An 18,723-nucleotide genomic window follows, 5' to 3' on the forward strand; every position below is an offset into this window, starting at 1 on the left:
AACAAACATCCAATTCTACGACTTCTGCTCTGAGTTTCCAACAGGAAAAAAAAAGTCATAGAAAGATAGGAGTAGAACTGACTTTGAGAAATCCCATATTACACAAAGTGGTGGGGTGGGGGTATAAACCATACCCATACCACTCCTGACAGTATTTGCAGACCTCATTCTAAGGATTCCAGGGATGGATGACTTCCCCAAGCAATCTAGTCCAGTGCTTCAATACCCTCCCTACTAGAAAGTTTCCTAATGTTTAACCTGAATCTGCTGCAATTTAAGCCCCTACTTAAACATAGGATGATACATGCAGTGATTTGCATTTTCAGTATCCTGACAGATTTTTATGTTGATGGCAGACCCAACATTGTATATGAAGTAAAAAGATTATTTCTGGTTGCAAGGGAAGTAAATGTGCAGCATTAGCATACCATTACAATTTCTCAATTTATCTAGTTTGCTTTTATTCTAGACAAACAAGTACAGCATTATTTTTATTTTTAAAATTTTTGTGCAGTACTTCAAGGCTTTACATTCATGGGAGAAGTAAGCTACAGTTCAAATTCCCCAGTAAGCACCTGTGGACCCTTGCTTCAGTAGAACAGAGTGAGCTACATCAGTTACCTTACTCATGTGTTGCTGGGTTTGCTACTCAATGTTTTGAAATCAACAAGTTATTACAGGCCATGAATTCTAAATTTATCTCCCCTTCCTACCGTCACATACAGTATCAGTGAATGTTTCCCCTATGCATTTCCCAATTAAATATTAAGCTAATCCCTTCCCCAAGCCTCCAAGATAATGCTTGTGATCTGCAGTCTATAGCATTAAAAAGATCATTAACTCCAATGCTGTTGTTAGTTTTTCTCTTATATTCACACACATACACACACCCACCGCACCCCCCCCACCCCACCCCGAAAAAAATCTACATTCCCTCCCAATATTATTTCAGTTTAATCACTGGAAAAGTGTCAGGTATTGATGTAAATAATTAGATGTTTAATGATACTATCCTACAGACTATCACTCTGATCACAGAATTACAATATATGCGATAATGCAGATGCAATGGGGAATTTATTCTTGATACTTGTAATCTTTCATTACTTTGGATTTGCAACTCATTTTGCACCATATAATTGGACAACAAAACAACTGTTGGAGAATTTGCATTTAGTTTACTTACAGTTTATTGTTGCTTTCTAAAAGGATTTTACATGGTAAACATGAAAGTAAAATAAAAAATAATGTAAAAATATACCTACAAGTATTACAAAGAAAGATACCTTGTTTGATACAACTCCACAAAGACTTATTCTTAATAGAAGTCACTTAAAATGTCTAAAGTGAGAAAAGGAGTCTTCAGGTTGAGTATGTCAACATAAGCATGCATTTCTGCCAATATGTACTCTTCTGCTTAGGCAAAGGGTCATCTCACAAACATTAAATAATTTCTCCAGCTGGAAACTAAATTCATGGCTAACATACATATTTGCCCAGAACTTTGTTATTTTAATCTTATGTTGTAAAAACATGACTTAATAATGACTTAGAAAGATGTCTGCCTTGCAGCTGTGCAATCTTTCATTCACCACAAGCATTTGTTCAGGTGTTTTTTTCCAAGCATTCAGCTATCAGTACAAATTATTTTCAGTATTTGGTGTTTAAAACCAAAAAACCTCATACAGCTCTGATGCAGGCACACATTAGTCTGCAATTGCACACATTCATTGTTTTAATATCTATAATCTTCACCAAATACAAAGTGAAGTTCCTACCCATAATATTTACAAGAGAGCAAGTTTTGAAAAGACTAATTAGAACATATTCTGCAACTGATCACTTAAAGCTGAAATCACTTAGTTGAAAGCACAAGTCTCAAGAACCTTGATGGACAAAATGGGGGGGATCCTAATCAGCTTCTCAGAAAAGAAACAAAAGGCTCAACACCTGACAGAACTGCAGGAGCTGGTGTCCTCATTCTGCCAACCAACAGAAATACTCACCTTGACCACAGCTTGCTTTGCCATAATCCTATATAAATTACAGCACTAAGTATAGTTCCAAGACCACAAAACCAAAGCAATACGAGAAAAGTTGTTCCGAGTTTTTTCTGGTGACGTGTTGCTTTATTAAATAAAGATTAAGATGTCCACCTGCACATTTATAAAGAAGTGGTCCACCCCAGTAATCACTTGGAATTACTGGACCTTCCAGGTAAAAAAAAAAAAAAAAAAAAAAAAAAAAAACACAACAACACACCACACAAAAAACCCACCACAACTTTCCCCCCCCTCCACTCTTCTCTCTGCATCTTTTTCTGTACATAAGAAATGTGAAAATTAGCAATACAAGTGTAAACAATATGCAGATTTTAAGGTACCTATATGTAAGGAGCATGAAAAATTCTCTTGTGTTTTAAAGAACGTACAGGTACCCAAAAGCAAACACAACTATACTACAGTACAGGTGGCAGGAACTTTGACCAGAATTGCTGTTTGCTAAGCTTGTGCACTGAACAAGTAGTAACCTGAAGGCTCCTCTTCCTAAACAAGATGTCACAGCCCTTTAGCACATTCCATTAATAAAATTTCTAATTTAAACTCCCAAAATTCTTTTTTAATACAGTTCTCAGGGATAAAAGACAAAATATTTTCATGTTCTCCTTTAATGCGGGATAATTAGATTTTTTTAAAATACCAGCCTTCTTGTACATAATCATTAGAAAAATAAATCTGACTTTAGAGACTAGAAGAAACCTGATGCTGATGGAAAGCCAATGATATGTGAAGAGAAAATAGGATTGGATCCAAGAATTCTTGTCATCATAAAAAATAATCAAGTGTATGCACCAGAGAACTGCGGGAGCATAATCATGGACTCAACAACAGATCAATATGATCATAGTTGAAGACCCTTTACTAGAGCATCAGACATCATTTTATACATTGGTTACATCTGTACATGTGCTTAGCTATTTTACTATTGGTTACACACATTATTCATGCACTGTCCACGCGCCTAGTTACACTTAATGATTGGTTATATCAACACTGTACACGCGCATAAACATAGGACATAATTGGTTATACTAACTAAAACATGCAAAACTTGTCTCAGTCTAATTGGTCAAGATAAACTGCTGAATTGAGGTTCTTTGTGCCAAGTTCCCTTTATCGTGGAATGCGCACCTGTGTTCTTCTAATTGGCATCTTTCTTTTTTTGTCTTCTTGTTTATTCTGTTCAAGGCCTTCTAAAGGCGTCTGGAATGCTCTTGTGACCATTAGCTAAATACGTGTCCACAGAGAACAATGCTCTCCCCTCTTTTAGGCAATATTCTCACTAGAACAGTTTTCCATGACTGTTTCCAGGACTGCAATGGTTCAGACAGTGAAAGATGCAGATTAGACAACAGAAAATTAATAGCTGCAAAAACAGCACAGACATCTCTCAGCAATTCTGGATCTTTTTTCCAGTCTTGCTGAAACCTGAAATTATGCAAATTTCTAGGCAAAACTAAAATATTGAGAGATCATTCACTGTAGAGTGCATCATCACTCCACTCTACACAGGCTGTGTAGTTTCAGGTTCACTCAGTGTTGTGTGCCTTACATAAAGTCATAAATTGGTTAGGATACAAATGTTGGAAGGCCAATAACCTCTGCTCATATGTCAAGGCAGCACCTCCAAGCAGAAAGAATCCTTCAACTACATGTCCCTGGAGCAGATTAAGTAGCTTCATAAATCCCTCTGAATAAAGTCTCACCTCTTGTGCAGTCAATGTAATTCTGCTTACACTGGGGAATGTTCCTGGGCATTATCCAGAATATCTCCATTTTCTATCAGCAATTTCCTGTTCTGGAACTAGATCTACCTGTCCCCTGAGGGGGGAGTGGAGATGTTTAGCACCAGGATGCTATAAGCTTGAGATGTATAAGCACCAGGACATACAGGGAACCATGTTTCATGGCTACATCCTCAGGTTCCAGCAATCACAGCTTCAGGATCTCCACAAACATCATGTTTAATACCTCCCCAATGGGCCTGTCTTCCAAGAAACTGTACAAATTCATAGTCTACTCATTTTGACCTCCCTGACATCACTGCACAAGTGAGACACAGAATTCAACTATACTTGTGGGGAAAAAGCAATTCCTGGATTATAACTGTCATCAAGTTGTTCTATTGGGAGAAATGACTTATTGCCTATTCCACCCTCTCTTTATGATTTCAAAGATGTCTATAATATTGCCTCCCCACACCATTCAGCTGTCTCTTCTTCAGCATGAAGGGCTATAACTATTTAATACCTCCTTTTATGGAAGCAATCATTTTCTTTTGATTACCCTGTCACCCTTCTCTATATCTTTAGTTTTACAATACTCTTTCTGAGATGATGCAACCAGAAATGTAGCATTTAAGACAACAGCAAATCTTGCATTTAAGCAGTGTAAAAATGAGTTTTTCCTTAATACTCTAAACTTGTTGACAGCTGTCAGGGTTGAGATGACATTTTAAAGAAGTAGCCTCTCCCTTTCCTGAGCACTGACAGTATTTTAGAGCCTATCCATGCATCTGTACTGTCAGGTGACTTCTGCTATAAATATACATAACTTTGCATTTATCAACACTGAATTTAATCTGCCATTTTATTACTAATATCAAAAGGGGTAGTATGATTCCCCCCCCGAGGTTCAATATGCACTCTTAATATTTGTCTCTGCATCAGCCCATACAAAGCATATGCAGTTTATACAACAGAAACATGAAATTCCCTTGTAATCTCTGCATTCTCTTCTCCCTCTTATTCACTGCCAGAGCAGTGCTACCAACACTCATTTATGAAACTTATTATTGACAGTTTACAGAATGATTACTTCATTTTTAATTGCTTCAAAGTTTTTCATCTCCATTAGAGGCAAAAATCATAGTGGAAGACTAGGCAGTAATTGCTGTAAAAGTTGTTAAAAACGTAGAAAACAGATAATTCTTCATCCAAAAGCTCCAAGTCATAACAAGAAAAAAAAAAATCAGATCTGCAAGCTGCTGGGTTTAGCTGGGGGGGTAGAATTAATTTTCTTCATAGTAGCTAGTATGGGGCTATGTTTTAGATTTGTGCTGCAAAGTCACTTTCCCCATATCAACAGGTCCTACTGGCTCTCCAATGCCAAAAGCTAATGTGGTCCTGTGAACAAGTTTTTTCTTCTACTGTTTGTCCTGGATTCAGCTGGGATAAAGTTAATTTTTACAGGAACCTGGGAGGTGGGGGCATAGCCGGGGCAGCTGACCTGAACTAGCCAAGGAGCTATTCCATACCATGTGCCATCATGCTCAGTATATAAATGGGGAGCGGGCCAGGGGGTGGTCTCTGTTTTCGGTGGGGGAAGTGGCGGAGCGTCGGGTCCTGGGTGGTGAGCAGTTGCACTGTGCATCACTCTTTTTGTATACTTTTTCATTAGTGCCGTTGTTGTTGTTGTTGTAATTTCTTTGTGTTTGTCCCAGTAAACTGCCTTTATCTCAACCCTCGAGGTTCCAGTTTCTTTTTCTTTTCTCTCCTCCGTCTCCTCCCCATCCCACCGGAGGGGGGCGGAGGAGTGAGCGAGCGGCTGCGTGGTCCTTTGTTACCGGCTGAGCTGAAACCACGACACTGTTCCACCAAAACATATACCATAAAAACAAAGCACTGCGCAAAGATTCATGTTCTTCCTGCTGTTTGTCCTTATAAGCAACAAAGCTGTAGGGGAGGACTGCATCTAAACATAAGAGGACTTGTCAGCTAGACTTCCTGCTTTGTGTCTCTTCCTCAGATAGCAGGAGGCTACTTACACCCTCGTGTTGGCAATTAATATAGTCACCTTACCAGGCTGCCAGTGAGACAAAAGAAAAGTTCTGTACTCTGAAGAGCTCCAGCATAAGATGAGCCAATTGCTTATTCACTTGCAAATACCCTATTTACGTCCCCAAGGACTTTTATTTAGTCAGACAGTTTGCACTTCAGAAAGTTTTGCTGCACACAAAGTGAAAAAAAGCAAAACCAACATATTCCATAGTATTATGAGCCAAAATCCAATCACAAGATTTTAAGCAATGCTTTTTTTTCCCCCCTTACAGCTGCACAGGCCCACATTTGGGCTTTTAAGTTCAAAACTAAAAATGCTTCTTTTGTTAATGGAAAGCTGATATCACATAATCACAAAACTTCAGAACTCGGGCTTTAAGAGAATAAACATCACAAGCTGGCAATATTAAAAAACATGAGCTGATGATAATGACAAGCCAAAAATGGTAATAAGCATGGTGTATTAGGAGGAATATTCTGTCCTTACTAAATGCAGATTTTCTCACTTACTAAAAGCTTGCATTTCAAACCTTTTGTGAAATTCATTACCACATTGCCTCAAGCTTGGAGCTCCAACTGAAGAATTTAGGAGCAGCATATTGCAGAGCAACATGGGGCCCAATACATATTGAACCTTGGTAGTAATTCAAAAGGACACTATAGGGCTATTTGTAACACAGACTAGCACATTTTCAGGAACTGGGACACATTTTTGGATGTAATAACACCTACCACTCTAATGCAAGACTCACCATGGAAAAAGCAAAATGGTAATTTGATTTTAAATGTGTAATTCACTTGTTTCTTCAGTGTGTGTATCTGAAAAGAATGAAATTTCTGGAGCTGCAATACTCCTGTGACTTCACAGAATCTTGTGCTGGAAATTATGACCATATTAAGGCATTCTTTTGTGTTCCCAAGGAAGCTGTATCAAGTTTCAGTGTTTGTAACAGCCACCTTGGAATCAAAAGTTTACCTGGGGAATTCAATAATGCTTCCTATTGCAGGATGAGCTAATACAGCATTTAACTTCTATAATCTTCTGCAACAGAATTCTGCACTACTGCTCACTGATCTGTCTTCAGCCAAGTGATTTCCAGTGAGTTAAGTCACCAATATTTTTATTGCCCTTTCTATATTGCTGATAACATCTTTCATTCAGCAAAAACTGTTTGCAATACTGGCTAGGTAGATTCTACCAAGGAGGAAGATTTGTTTTTCAGAGCGCCTCTCTTCCAGGTCTTCAGCCAGATCAGGTTCTTGAACTCCCAAACTTAAAGCAAGCATGCTCATTCAGGGGAAGTTGTCTCCCATAATTTATTCCATTTGCCATTCCCAGTTGATTTAGATTTGAACGCTATGCTTCATAGAGCTCAAATACCAACAGGAATCTAGCCACAATAACTGCTTTGTGTGAGGGTCTCAGAAATTTGTTTTGGGTGTCTTCCTACATTGCTACGCTGATACAGAAAGTAATCAGAAGCAGCAGCACTCTCACTTCCAGATTAAGTTACCCTGGCTATGTATACAGTAGCAAGTAGTGCAGCATAGCAAGAGCCAGTACTGAAGACCAAGTATTCATACTACTTACTTCAGACATTTTACTTCAGACTAGTTCTGATCTGGTCCTGTGGACTGAAAACCCATTAGTTCAGTGCATCTTTCAATCTGGTTTCATCTGAAAAAACTCAAGTTCATGCGATCTGTGATCACTCTGCAATGCCAACTTAAGTACAGTAAGTAGATATGACTAAGATTCACTTCAAAAGTTCACATCTGATCCAAACACTAATACAGTTGCATGCACCCTGTACATTAGTTGCCTTCTTTCTCATGTTCAGCTATATCTTTATCTTGAAAGAACTGTCAGACTCCTCATCCTCATGCCTAATCAGCTTCCCAAACTGAAAGGGGGGATAATATCTTAAGATACAAGCCATTGTGCTCTACAGAGGGTATAAAACATCAAGGATATTATATCTAATAAATGAGTCAACAGACAGCCCAATAATCCTTATAGTTACCTGAGAAAAGACAAAATTCACATGATGGGAGGGAAATTTAGCAAACGGTAAGAGGGCAAGGCTATATAGACCTTTGTTCTTCATGTTGCAGGTGATCTATCAAACACCTGTATGTGCCTCAGAGGAAAAATCCAGGGTTCCTAGCATGGACCTTTCCCTATCTTTCCTTATTCAAAGAACAAAGTTTCAGTGAAGGAAAACTAACCTTCAAACAGATGCTTCCATAATGCCATTTGTAATAAAAGAATTTTTTCCGTGACCTGCAGATACCAAACAACATAACAGCAATGGAAAGACAGGATCTGAAGTAGATCAGAACCATTAAGTGATCATGATCTATCCTGTGTTACCACTCCAGATCAAACCTGTCCAATTAAATAAAAGCAAATGTCTTAAAATGTAGGCTGTCCAGGAAATAGAAGTTGCTCAAATTTTTGTTTTTTGTTTTTTTTGTTTTTTTGTTTTTTTTCCTTTTACTATCACTGTTTTTATTAACACCACAGTTTGGTATATGCAGCTTTCCCAGTCAAAAAAGACTTGGCCTAAACCCTAACTATCTAGAACTTGAGGTCAAGACAAAACCAATAAACTCTGAAGTCACTTCAAGGTCTATTCATCTAAAATTTGAAAGTTTAGTTCAATTACTCAGAAACTATCCAAATTTTAGCTTCTGTGTGCACACATACCCAAGTAAAATAGTTCATAACAAGTAACAAATGCACAAAGAACCAAAAAACCCAACCTTTTTATAGTTAAAAAAAATCCAAAGCAAAATAAATTTAATCTATATGGACACAAGAATATTAAGTAAATATTTAATGTATTTCTGGTTTAGTTAATTTCATTGTCAGAGAAAGAAAAGTCAGCCACTGCACACAGCTATCATCTCGATATGGCAAGCCTTCAAAACAATCCACTAAAAAGAGCATCTCCAGAGATTTTGTTGACTGGTTGATAAACCTCTGGAAAGCCTACACCCACACACACGTCACGTGAAGACAACACAAAAGCTGAGTCAAGTTTCTGACTCCAAATACTTCTTGACTGGTCCCACCAAGCATCAATAGCAAACAGGGATGGCCAGAAGAGACCTACTCATTGCCCGAACTGACTTTTCACAGCACTTCACAACAAAGGATGCACAGTTTATAGGCTAGCGCTCAAAACAACAAAACCTGAATCATGGGATGTACCCATTACACTCTCCTGCTGTTCTATTGCAAAGACCAGGTAAACAGGCACCACACTAAAACAGTCATCAGCTTATTACCTAGCCGTGCCACAGAATTTACTTGCCGAGTGTGTACATCGGTGAGTCTGAACACCAACTACGACCCCAGCCTAAAGTGTGCGCCTGCGATACAATCTCTCGCAAACAAATAAAGCCAATATTCATTAAAGAGCAATAAACGTTACTCCTGAATACCAGGCTGCCTGGGCGCGCAGCTGATCCCGCCCAGGGTGACAATTTAGTTCATTCAAGCGTACGCTATGCTCGTACATTTAGGGAAAAAAACCAGCAACCCGGGTCACGGCTTTAGTAATCTAATAGCAGCCAAATGAGCGGGGCCGCCACGTGCTTCAGCGGAACCAAGCCAGTTTACCGCCGTTTAACAGCCCCGCGGGCCGGGGAAAGGCAGTGCGGCCGTCCCTCGGGGCGCAGTACCCGCCCAAGGCCCCTGCCCGCGCCCCCAGCGGGCACCCACGGACCTGCGCTCCCGCCGCCACACCTACACCAGAAACGCCACTATAGCAGCTGCGCGCTCGGTAAGATGCTCCCGCCAGGGACCTACCAGGTAATCCATGTACCGGGTGGCGCCGGGCGCCACGCTGCCGAAGAAGTCTCCGGGACCGCAGGCGCCCCACTGCGAGGGGAAGCGGCACTTCCTGACGCTGCCCCGTCGGGCTCGGCAGACACGGGGAGCTCAGCCACCGCCGCAAGGTATAAGGGCTGGTGGAGGCTCAGCACCGCCAGAGCCGCCCACTACTGCTGTTGCACACACCACAGCAGCCCTGCGCGCGAAATGAGGAGAAAGAAACAGCAAGCGCACAGCCGACCCCCAACCCAACACCGAGAAGCTCTATCCCGTTTCGCCGCGCACGACGTCGCTATCAGCTGATCACACACGTAGGGCGCGAGGAGGACGCTCTTAAAGGCGTACGCGCCCAGCAGAGAAACTGGCGATGTGGGTAAGGGGTATCGGGGTATTTTCATCGGCTTCTTGCGGGCGTGTGGTGGGCTGGGCTACCCGCGAGGGTCATCCTCTAGCTGCTGTTCCTGTGCCCCGTTTGAGATATTACCTACCCCAGAGCTTCTGCCTGAATTGGAAAAAGCCAAGTAGGTGCAAAGGATTCCTTCTGCTCCTATGTGCTAACTATACTTTTGTCAATGCAAAGGTGTGGGTGCTCTGGTAGAGCAGGTGAGTGCCAAGGAGGCCATGAGCAGCTGGTTGTGGACTCTGTGGTGCATGACAGCTCCATCCTGGGTGTCCAGTTTCCCCACACAATGTAGGAGAAAACTTAATTGTTACAAAAGGGAAATCACAAAGGCCTATGAAGATAAATGCTGAACCCCTAACTTTTAAAAACTGAAACATGCTCCAGAGAAAGTGAGTCCATAGAGAGAACAAGCAGCTGTATTTATCTGGGCATTTAGCTGGTGTTTTGAAATGGGGGAAATGGGCTGGGTTCAACCAGAGGTCCCCTGGGTCCTGTTTATTACATGGGGATTAGCAGGGAAGGGGACTGGGGCTTCCACCTAGGTGGGTCTGTTGCCTGGTCATTAGGGCTTTCCTGTGGCATGTGAGATGAGGGTTTGAACCACTTCACGCAGAGGGGTCTCCCCTGCTGTGGATAGAGGAGTGGGTGTGAATGCATAGCCTCTAGCTGTCAGCCAAAAGGAAGTTATCGCTATATTTTGTGCTGAGCCTAAATATTTCAGGCACACATTTTAAAAAGTTAGTCAAGACCATCAGGCCATATAGAAAGGGGGGTGCCAAATCTTTGGAATAGAGCTTGTTATGTATGGCTTAAGGTTTAGTAATTTGTAGTATTAGTAAAACCAAACTATTTCATTTTGGGAATGCCTAGAAGCACAACTGAAGACACTTGCAAACTTTAATGTTGAAAACTCACATTTTTGCTTTCTATGTACCTCTAGTGTTGGGCAACAGTGGAGCACATGTATCATGAATCACAGGTTTTTAACTTCAGCACTACCACTCTAGGTGCCTCCAGGCTTTATGCTTTAGTCCCTTCTTATTTAGAAGGGTGTGGTGGGTTGACCTTGGCTGGCTGCCAGGTGCCCACCAAGCTGCTCTATCACTCCCCTCCTCAGCAGGACAGGGGGGAGAAAATAAGATGGAAAAGAACTCGTGGGTCAAGATAAAGGCAGTTTAATAAAGCAAAAGCAAAGGTCACAAACGGAAGCAAAGGAAAACAAGAGATTTATTCTCTACTTCCCATCAGCAGGCAATGTCCAGCCACTTCCTGGGAAGTAGAAACAAACTGTTGTCTGAGGGGACCAAAGTAGCTAAACTACATTCAGCAGAACCTTTGAGTAAAGTTATTTCTGAGAAATTTGATGTAGGCAGGTAAGACTTTTATCTTCTTTATCCTATAGTATTAATTCCCCCAACCACCTGTGAAAGCAATGCTAGTGTCTTATAATGGAAACTGACATCTGACCTGTAGGCTTTTCCACAAATTTTTAACATTAGCAATACCATCTGTCTTGCTGGGGAAATAGAAGGAAACTTCTCAATATGACTGTGGGATATGAAATCTAGAAAGACAATATCAAGTGAGATGGTTTAAAAAAAAAAACAAACAAAAATAAACAAACACTGACCCAGGTGCAGGACCTTGCAGTTGGCCTTGTTGAACCTCATGAGGTTCACATGGGCCCACTTCTCAAGCTTGTCCAGATCCCTCTGAACAGCATCCCTTCCCTCAGGCGTGTCAGCTGCACCACTCGGCTTGGTGTCATCTGCAAACTTGCTGAGGGTGCATTTGATCGCACTATGTCATTGATGAAGATATTAAACAGTACTGATCCCAATACAGACCCCTGAGGGACACCACCTATCACTGATCTCCATCTGGACATTGAGCCATTGACCACTATTCTCTGGATGTGACTATCCAGCCAATTCCTCATCCACTGAACAGTTCATCCATCAAATCCATACCTCTCCAATTTAGAGAGAAGGATGTTGTGGGGGACAGTGTCAAAAGCCTTACAGAAGTCCAGATAGATGACATCCATAGCTCTTCCCTTGTCCACTGATGTAGTTACTCCATCATAGAAGGCCACTAGGTTGGGCAGGCAAGACTTGCTCTTGGTGAAGCCATGCTGGCTGCCTCGAATCACCTCCCTGTCCTACATGTGCTTTAGCATAGCTTCTAGGAGGATCTGTTCCATGATCTTCCCAGGTGCAGAGGTGAGGCTGACAGGTCAGTAATTCCCAGGGTCCTCCTTTCTACCCTTTTTAAAAATGGGTGCAATGTTTCCCTTTTTCCAGTCACCAGGGACTTCACCTGACTGCCATGACTTTTCAAATATCATGGAGAGTGGCTTGGCAATTACATCAGCCAATTTCCTCAGGATGCATCTCATCATGTCCCATAGACTTATGTATGTTCAGGTTCCTCAGGTGGTCTCGAACCTGATCTTCTCTTACAGTGGGAGGGACTTTGCTCCCTCCCTGCCTTGAGGTCTATCCACTCAAGAGGTGTGGGAAGAGAGGTTGCCAGTGAAGACTGAGGCAAAAAAGTGGTTGAGTGGTCAGCCTTCTCCCCGTCCATTGTTACCAGTTTGACAGTCTTGTTCATCGGGGGGGTATGCTTTCTTTGACGTTCCTTTTCTGGCTGACATACCTATATCATTCTTTGCATCCCTCGCCAAGTTCAGCTCCAGCTGTGCCTTGGCCTTCCTGACCCCATCCCTACACAACCAGGCAACATCCCTACGCTCTTCCCAGGACACCTGTCCCTGCTTCCACTGCCTGTGCATTTCCTTCTTGCCCTTTAGTTTGACCAGCAGGTCTTGACTCATCCATGCTGGTCTCTTGCCTTCCTTTCCTGATTTCTTACACCTGGGGATCGAGAGCTCTTGTGCTCTATGGAAAGCATCCTTAAAGATCTGCCAGCTCTGTCCTGCTCCCTTGTCCCTGAGGGCAGATTCCCAGGGGGGTCCTATTGACTAACTCCTTAAACAGCTGGAAGTTTGCTTTCCTAAAATTCAGGGTCCTGACTTTACTCTTCACCTGACCCATATTCCTCAGGACTGCGAACTCCATCAGTGCATGATCACTGCAGGCCAGGCTGCCTCCAGTCTTGATGTCACCAGTTAGCTAACCTGCGTTGGTGACCATCAGGTCCAGTATTGCATCCCCCCTGGTAGGGCTGTCTATTACCTGGCTTAAGAAGTTATCCTCAGTGCACTCCAGGAATTTCCTGGATCGCCTACAGCTCACCATGCTACTTTTCCAGCAGATGTTGGGGTGGTTGAAGTCGCCCAGCAGGATGAGAGCCTGTGAGCGCAATGCCTCCTGTAGCTGGAATAAGAAGGCTTCATCAATAGGCTCCCCTTGATTGGGTGGCCTGTAGTAAACACCAACCACAAGATTCCCTTTGTTGCCTCAGTCTCTAATTCTTACCCATAAGCTTTCAACCTGCTCGTGGCTGTTCTTCAGAGACAGCTCTTCACAATCTATCCATTTCTTGATGTAGAGGGCAACCCCTCCACCCCTCCTGTCCCTTCTAAACAGACTGTAACCATTGATACCCACACTCCAGTCATGGGACTTGTCCCACCAAGTTTCAGTAATGGCAACTAGGTCATAACTTTCTAGCAGCACGGTGGCTTCCAACTCCTGATTGTTGTCCATGCTGCGTGCATTGGTGTAGAGGCACTTCAGCTGGGCTGTTGGCTGTGTCACCTTCTGTGGACACATATTTAGCTAACAGTCACAAGAGCATTCCAGACGCCTTTAGAAGGCCTTGAACAGAATAAATAAGACAACAAAAAAAAGAAAGATGCCAACTAGAAGAACACAGGTGCGCATTCCACGATAAAGGGAACTTGGCACAAAGAACCTCAATTCAGCAGTTTATCTTGACCAATTAGACTGAGACAAGTTTCATATGTTTTAGTTAGTATAACCAATTATGTCCTATGTTTCTGCGCGTGTACAGTGTTGATATAACCAATCATTAAGTGTAATTAGGCGCGTGGACAGCGCGTGAATAATGTGTGTAACCAATAGTAAAATAGCTAAGCACATGTACAGATGTAACCAATGTATAAAATGATGTCTGATGCTCTAGTAAAGGGTCTTCAACTATGATCTGTCGTTGAGTCCATTATTATGCACCCGCAATTGGCGCCCAAACAGGGACCCCCAAATTCTGCACTACATTTGGAGAACGAATGGCAGGATAAGAGGAAGATGGGAGGATCCCGACCGAAAGACTGGCTGCCCCGGCTGGTGTGCCCATAGGGGCAGATAAGACAGCGCTGCCGTTTTTTCGCCCGTCAAGGTGAGGACTCGCCCGTAAAGGAGGTGAGCGGTCGGGGGAGGAGATGGGGCCTACGCTTTCCAAAGAAGAAGCAGTAGTTAAGCTCCTCCAACATATACTCTCAGAGAGGGGCAAAAAATATGATAAAGCTTGTTTAAAGCGGCTTTTACAATGGAGCAAGGACAGAAACCTTTTAATTAGTGTGGGTACAGCTTTCGAGCTTAGTACCTGGGAAGCTATCGGAACCTCCCTATGGGATGAAATTAGTGACGGGTCTAAAGAAGCTAAAGGTCTTGCAACTTTATGGAAATTAAGACAACTCTGCAAGAAATGAAAGCAGATTGTAAAGTGTCTGCGGCTGCTTTTGCTGCTATCTCTCCAACCGCAAGCAAAGGGGAAAAGTGGGGAGAAAAACATAATGCAGCGAGAGAGACTTTTTGGAGCTTGTCCACCTGCTCCTGTGCCCTTGACTTCTGCTCTACTCCCTGGGACTGCCAATATTAATCAGCCATCTGACAGTTCCCAAGCCTCCCGAACTGTACGCATAAAGGAAACCCTACAGAATCAGGAAGCGAGTAAAAATCCACCTGCGAGAAAACAGCCCCCAGATACTGCCGTTCAACATGAACAAATTATACCTAGCATATACCCTCCATTGCCTTCATCTACGCCTGGGTCGCCTCAAGAGCATGAAGAGGGGACGGAGCTCACTTCGCAGCAGTTGCAGTCAGTAACAGAAAAGCTGGCACAGTTGGAGGCTGCTGCAAAGCGAGAAAAACCACCAGCCGTATCCTTTGATGCACCCCCTCCTCCTCTTCCCCCCCCCCCCTTCCTACTCCTCCTCCTTCAAACCCTTTTTTACCTCTGCCCCCTCCTTGTCCTGCACCTATACCTCTGCCTTCTCCACCTCCCAGGGAACCAATCCCCACCTTTCCAAAAACAATGGACCCCCGGAATAGATGGCAGGGAATTATTCGCAATGCCTTAATTGAGGGAGAAATCATAACAGCTCCCACAGCGTTTCCAGTTATTGCTGGGGCTGGGGGTGGACCTAATCAATAGGTTCCATTTGATTGGAAAAATCATAAAAGAAGCAAAGGTTGCAATTGCTCAGTATGGTTTAAATCTCCTTTTACGCAGGCAGTTTTGTCTCATATATTTTCTGGGTCAACCTTAACTCCACATGACTCGCGAATGCTTGCTAAAACCTTGTTGTCGCCGTCACAACGGTTATATTTTTTTCCATAGGTGGCAGGAACTCTGCGATGATGCAGAGGCAGGAAATAGGGGACGTCAACAAAATGATCCCTTATTTCAATGTACTGCTCAAATGCTGATGGGCTCTGGACCATTTTCAAACGCCGCTTGGCAAGCTCAATTTGATACTCAAGTTTTAATGCAATCACAGGAATTGGCATTTAAAGCTCTCCAAAGCATACCCGAGCAAGGAAAAGTTTCTCCTTCCTATGTTAATATTCAACAGGGAGAATCTGAACTGTTTGCTCAGTTTATAGACAGACTGCATACCGCATCGGAATCTCACGCAGATCTTGATAGTAGCATGAAGGTTAAGTTGCTTGATCAGTTGGCGCTTGAAAATGCAAATGCGAAACCAAAGCGAGTATTGTGCACGTTACCTCGAGGTGTTACTGTTAGCGAGATGTTAGAAGCTTGTGACCATATGGGTGAACAAGGGAAAGCTGCTCTTTTTGCTTCTGCATTTGCCACAGCAGTGCAACCTCTGCTACAAACAAAAAGTGGGGAAAGGCCAGGAGAAAAGAAATGTTTTAATTGTGGAAAGCCAGGGCATTTTAAGGCTCAATGTAAAGTTTATGGTAAAGTCTCTGGTGAAACACCATGCGATCGATGTGGGAAAAGAGGCCACATGACTAAAGAATGTAAATCGAAGTATCATGTCAGCAGCAGAGTTTTGGGAAACTCCCAACTGAGTGCAAGATCCCCGGATGCTATGACACAAATACAGGGTGTCTGGACAGCATCCCCTCCGCCACAGCAGGAAGTGCCGGAGTGGACGTGGCAACAGCAGTAGAAGTAACTTTGTTGGACACAAAGGTGCATTGCATTCCATCAAACATGAAAGGACCTCTTGGTCATGGATTATGTGCGATATTGTTGGGGCGATTGTCAACATCTCGACAGGGGATTTTTGTCTTACCAGGAGTAATTGATGCTGATTACACTGGTGTGATCATGATCATGGTCCAAACAATAACGCCACCCGTGAATATTGCAAAAGGTGCATGCATAACACAGTTAGTTCTGTTTGAATCCCGAGTACCAAAATCTGGCGAACTCTTGCAAGGAGATGCAGGTTTTGGATCCTCTGGTTCACCTGCAGTGCTATTGGCCTTAAATATTCAAAAGTCAAAACCAGAGGAGACAGTGAGAATTATGGGACCAAAAAACGAAACCATTCTTTTTAACATGATCATTGATACGGGAGCAGATGTTACCATAATTCCCAGAAGTAAATGGCCTGATGAATGGCAGCTAATACACACCACTGAAGGGATTTATGGAATTGGTGGGATGCAATGCACTAGTGTGAGCAAAGAGCATTTAAATTTCTGTTTTTCTGATGGCTCTGAAGTGAAAACATGACCATACATTTTGAACGTATCCATCGCATTGATTGGGCGGGATATCTTGAGTCAACTGGGTGTGAGGCTGACAACTCAGGGTTTTTCATTGCGGCCATTGAAAGACAGCCAATCCTAAAACTGAGATGGAAAACTAAAACACCGGTATGGGTTGATCAATGGCCGCTCAATGCAGAAAAGCTGTCCAACATTCAAGAGTTAGTACAAGAGCAGCTAGAGGCAGGACATATAGTTCCCTCTACTAGCCCGTGGAATACCCCAATTTTTACCATCCCAAAGAAAAATGGGAAATGGCATTTGTTGCACGATCTACATGTGATCCATGCAGTAATGCATGATATGGGAGCCTTACAACCTGGATTGCCCTCCCCGGTAATGATTCCAGGAGATTGGAACACTTTGATTATTGATCTGAAAGAGTTTTTTTTTTACTATACCGTTACATCCTGAAGATCAAGAGAAGTTTGCTTTTACAGTATTATCAAAAGGGCACATCAGGTAATTAAAGGACTGTTAGCTAAACAAAAAACAGGGGAAATAGGTCTCTCCCCACAAAAAAGGATTTGGAAAGTTTTAAATGTACTCAATTTTTTGCGGTTGGCAGGCAACACCAATAACCCTCCCATGGTAATTCATAGCAGTGCCTTGAGCAATGATTTATCAACAGTAAAAACAACAGGAATTTAAGTAATGTATAAGGATTTGAACATGGGACAGTGGATGGGCCCAGCAGAAGTACAAGTAACCAGTAGAGGATATATGTGTGTCATTACAGATTCTGGACCAAAGTGGGTACCAGCTCACTGGGTAAAACCGTGGAAATCTTCTGCCACTGTGAATGGGAGGGACAGCACAACAGATGACGCAGGGGATAAGGAAGACAACGAGAGCTAGTGGTCAACTTTGTCCCATTTGTCGTCGCTGCAGTTGGTCAAGAGCTTTAACACAATTAAGAAAGCTGTCATTTCGGCTTAGAGCATTTAGCTGTGGGATGGGGACTTAGGAGTTGGTTTGTATCTTTGTTAAAAAATGAGGTTTCTTTTATTCTTGTGTATTTTATTAGGTATGATGTTGCTTTTACTGTGTTTAATTAATTCTGTTCATAGATCTTTGCAAAGGGCAATACAGCAGGTGTTAATTGACGAAAAACAAAAAAGGGAGTAGGGAATCTCTCTCACAAGAAAAGTTAGCTAAAGCCACTTATGTTTCGAATTTTCTAAATCGATGGTATGATGCAGGTGGTCCACCAATATTTAGACACTTTTCATCCACATATCAGGAGTGGCCGGAAATTAGGGATACAGGCCCACAATGGACTCCCGCTCGATTTGTACGACCATTATCATCTGGAACACCCTAGATGGTGCGGCAATATGAATACCACCTCAGCCAAAAACTAACGTGTAGGTCACCTTGGCCAACATAACAGGTCAAGATTCTCTGTGCATTACAACCGCATCACAAAGTCCATGAACCAATAGACAGGATGGTTATGACTCGTGCAGCAAGCGCATGCATCATAGGCTCCCCATGTTGCAACCGAGGTGGATTTTGGCACCCGCTGGCCACGTGTGCTGAAATCCATTCATCTGCAAATGTATAGATACTGGGATTTTCTGAAGAGCATCGGGCTGGTGTATGGCAAGGCCATTGTTGCCTCCGTGGGGACACCCACGTAAATCTGGCACCTACCAATTGCTGGGCTGAGTTTGCGGAG

General features: G+C 42.7%; 2 protein-coding genes across 4 annotated transcripts in view; one reads left to right on the forward strand and one right to left on the reverse strand.

Annotated features, from left to right (window-relative positions):
* The window catches only part of LOC126035290 (ADP-ribosylation factor-like protein 15), a 278,079-nt gene extending 263,825 nt beyond the window's left edge, over nucleotides 1–14,254 (reverse strand). Inside the window, exon 1 of one of the 3 annotated variants that reach the window (XM_049793722.1) lies at nucleotides 9,657–14,252. In XM_049793722.1, coding sequence (XP_049649679.1) covers nucleotides 9,657–9,668 — 12 coding nt within the window. In that variant the 5' untranslated portion in view covers nucleotides 9,669–14,252. Of the gene's footprint in view, nucleotides 1–9,656 lie in introns of all 3 variants that reach the window. The other 2 variants (XM_049793721.1, XM_049793720.1) reach the window with 2 other exon arrangements.
* Nucleotides 1–18,723, forward strand: part of LOC126035303 (uncharacterized) — a 156,139-nt gene that overhangs the window by 49,180 nt on the left and 88,236 nt on the right. The window lies entirely within an intron of this gene.

This window comes from Accipiter gentilis, chromosome W (genome assembly GCF_929443795.1).
Source record: "Accipiter gentilis chromosome W, bAccGen1.1, whole genome shotgun sequence".
Lineage (NCBI taxonomy): Eukaryota > Metazoa > Chordata > Aves > Accipitriformes > Accipitridae > Astur > Astur gentilis.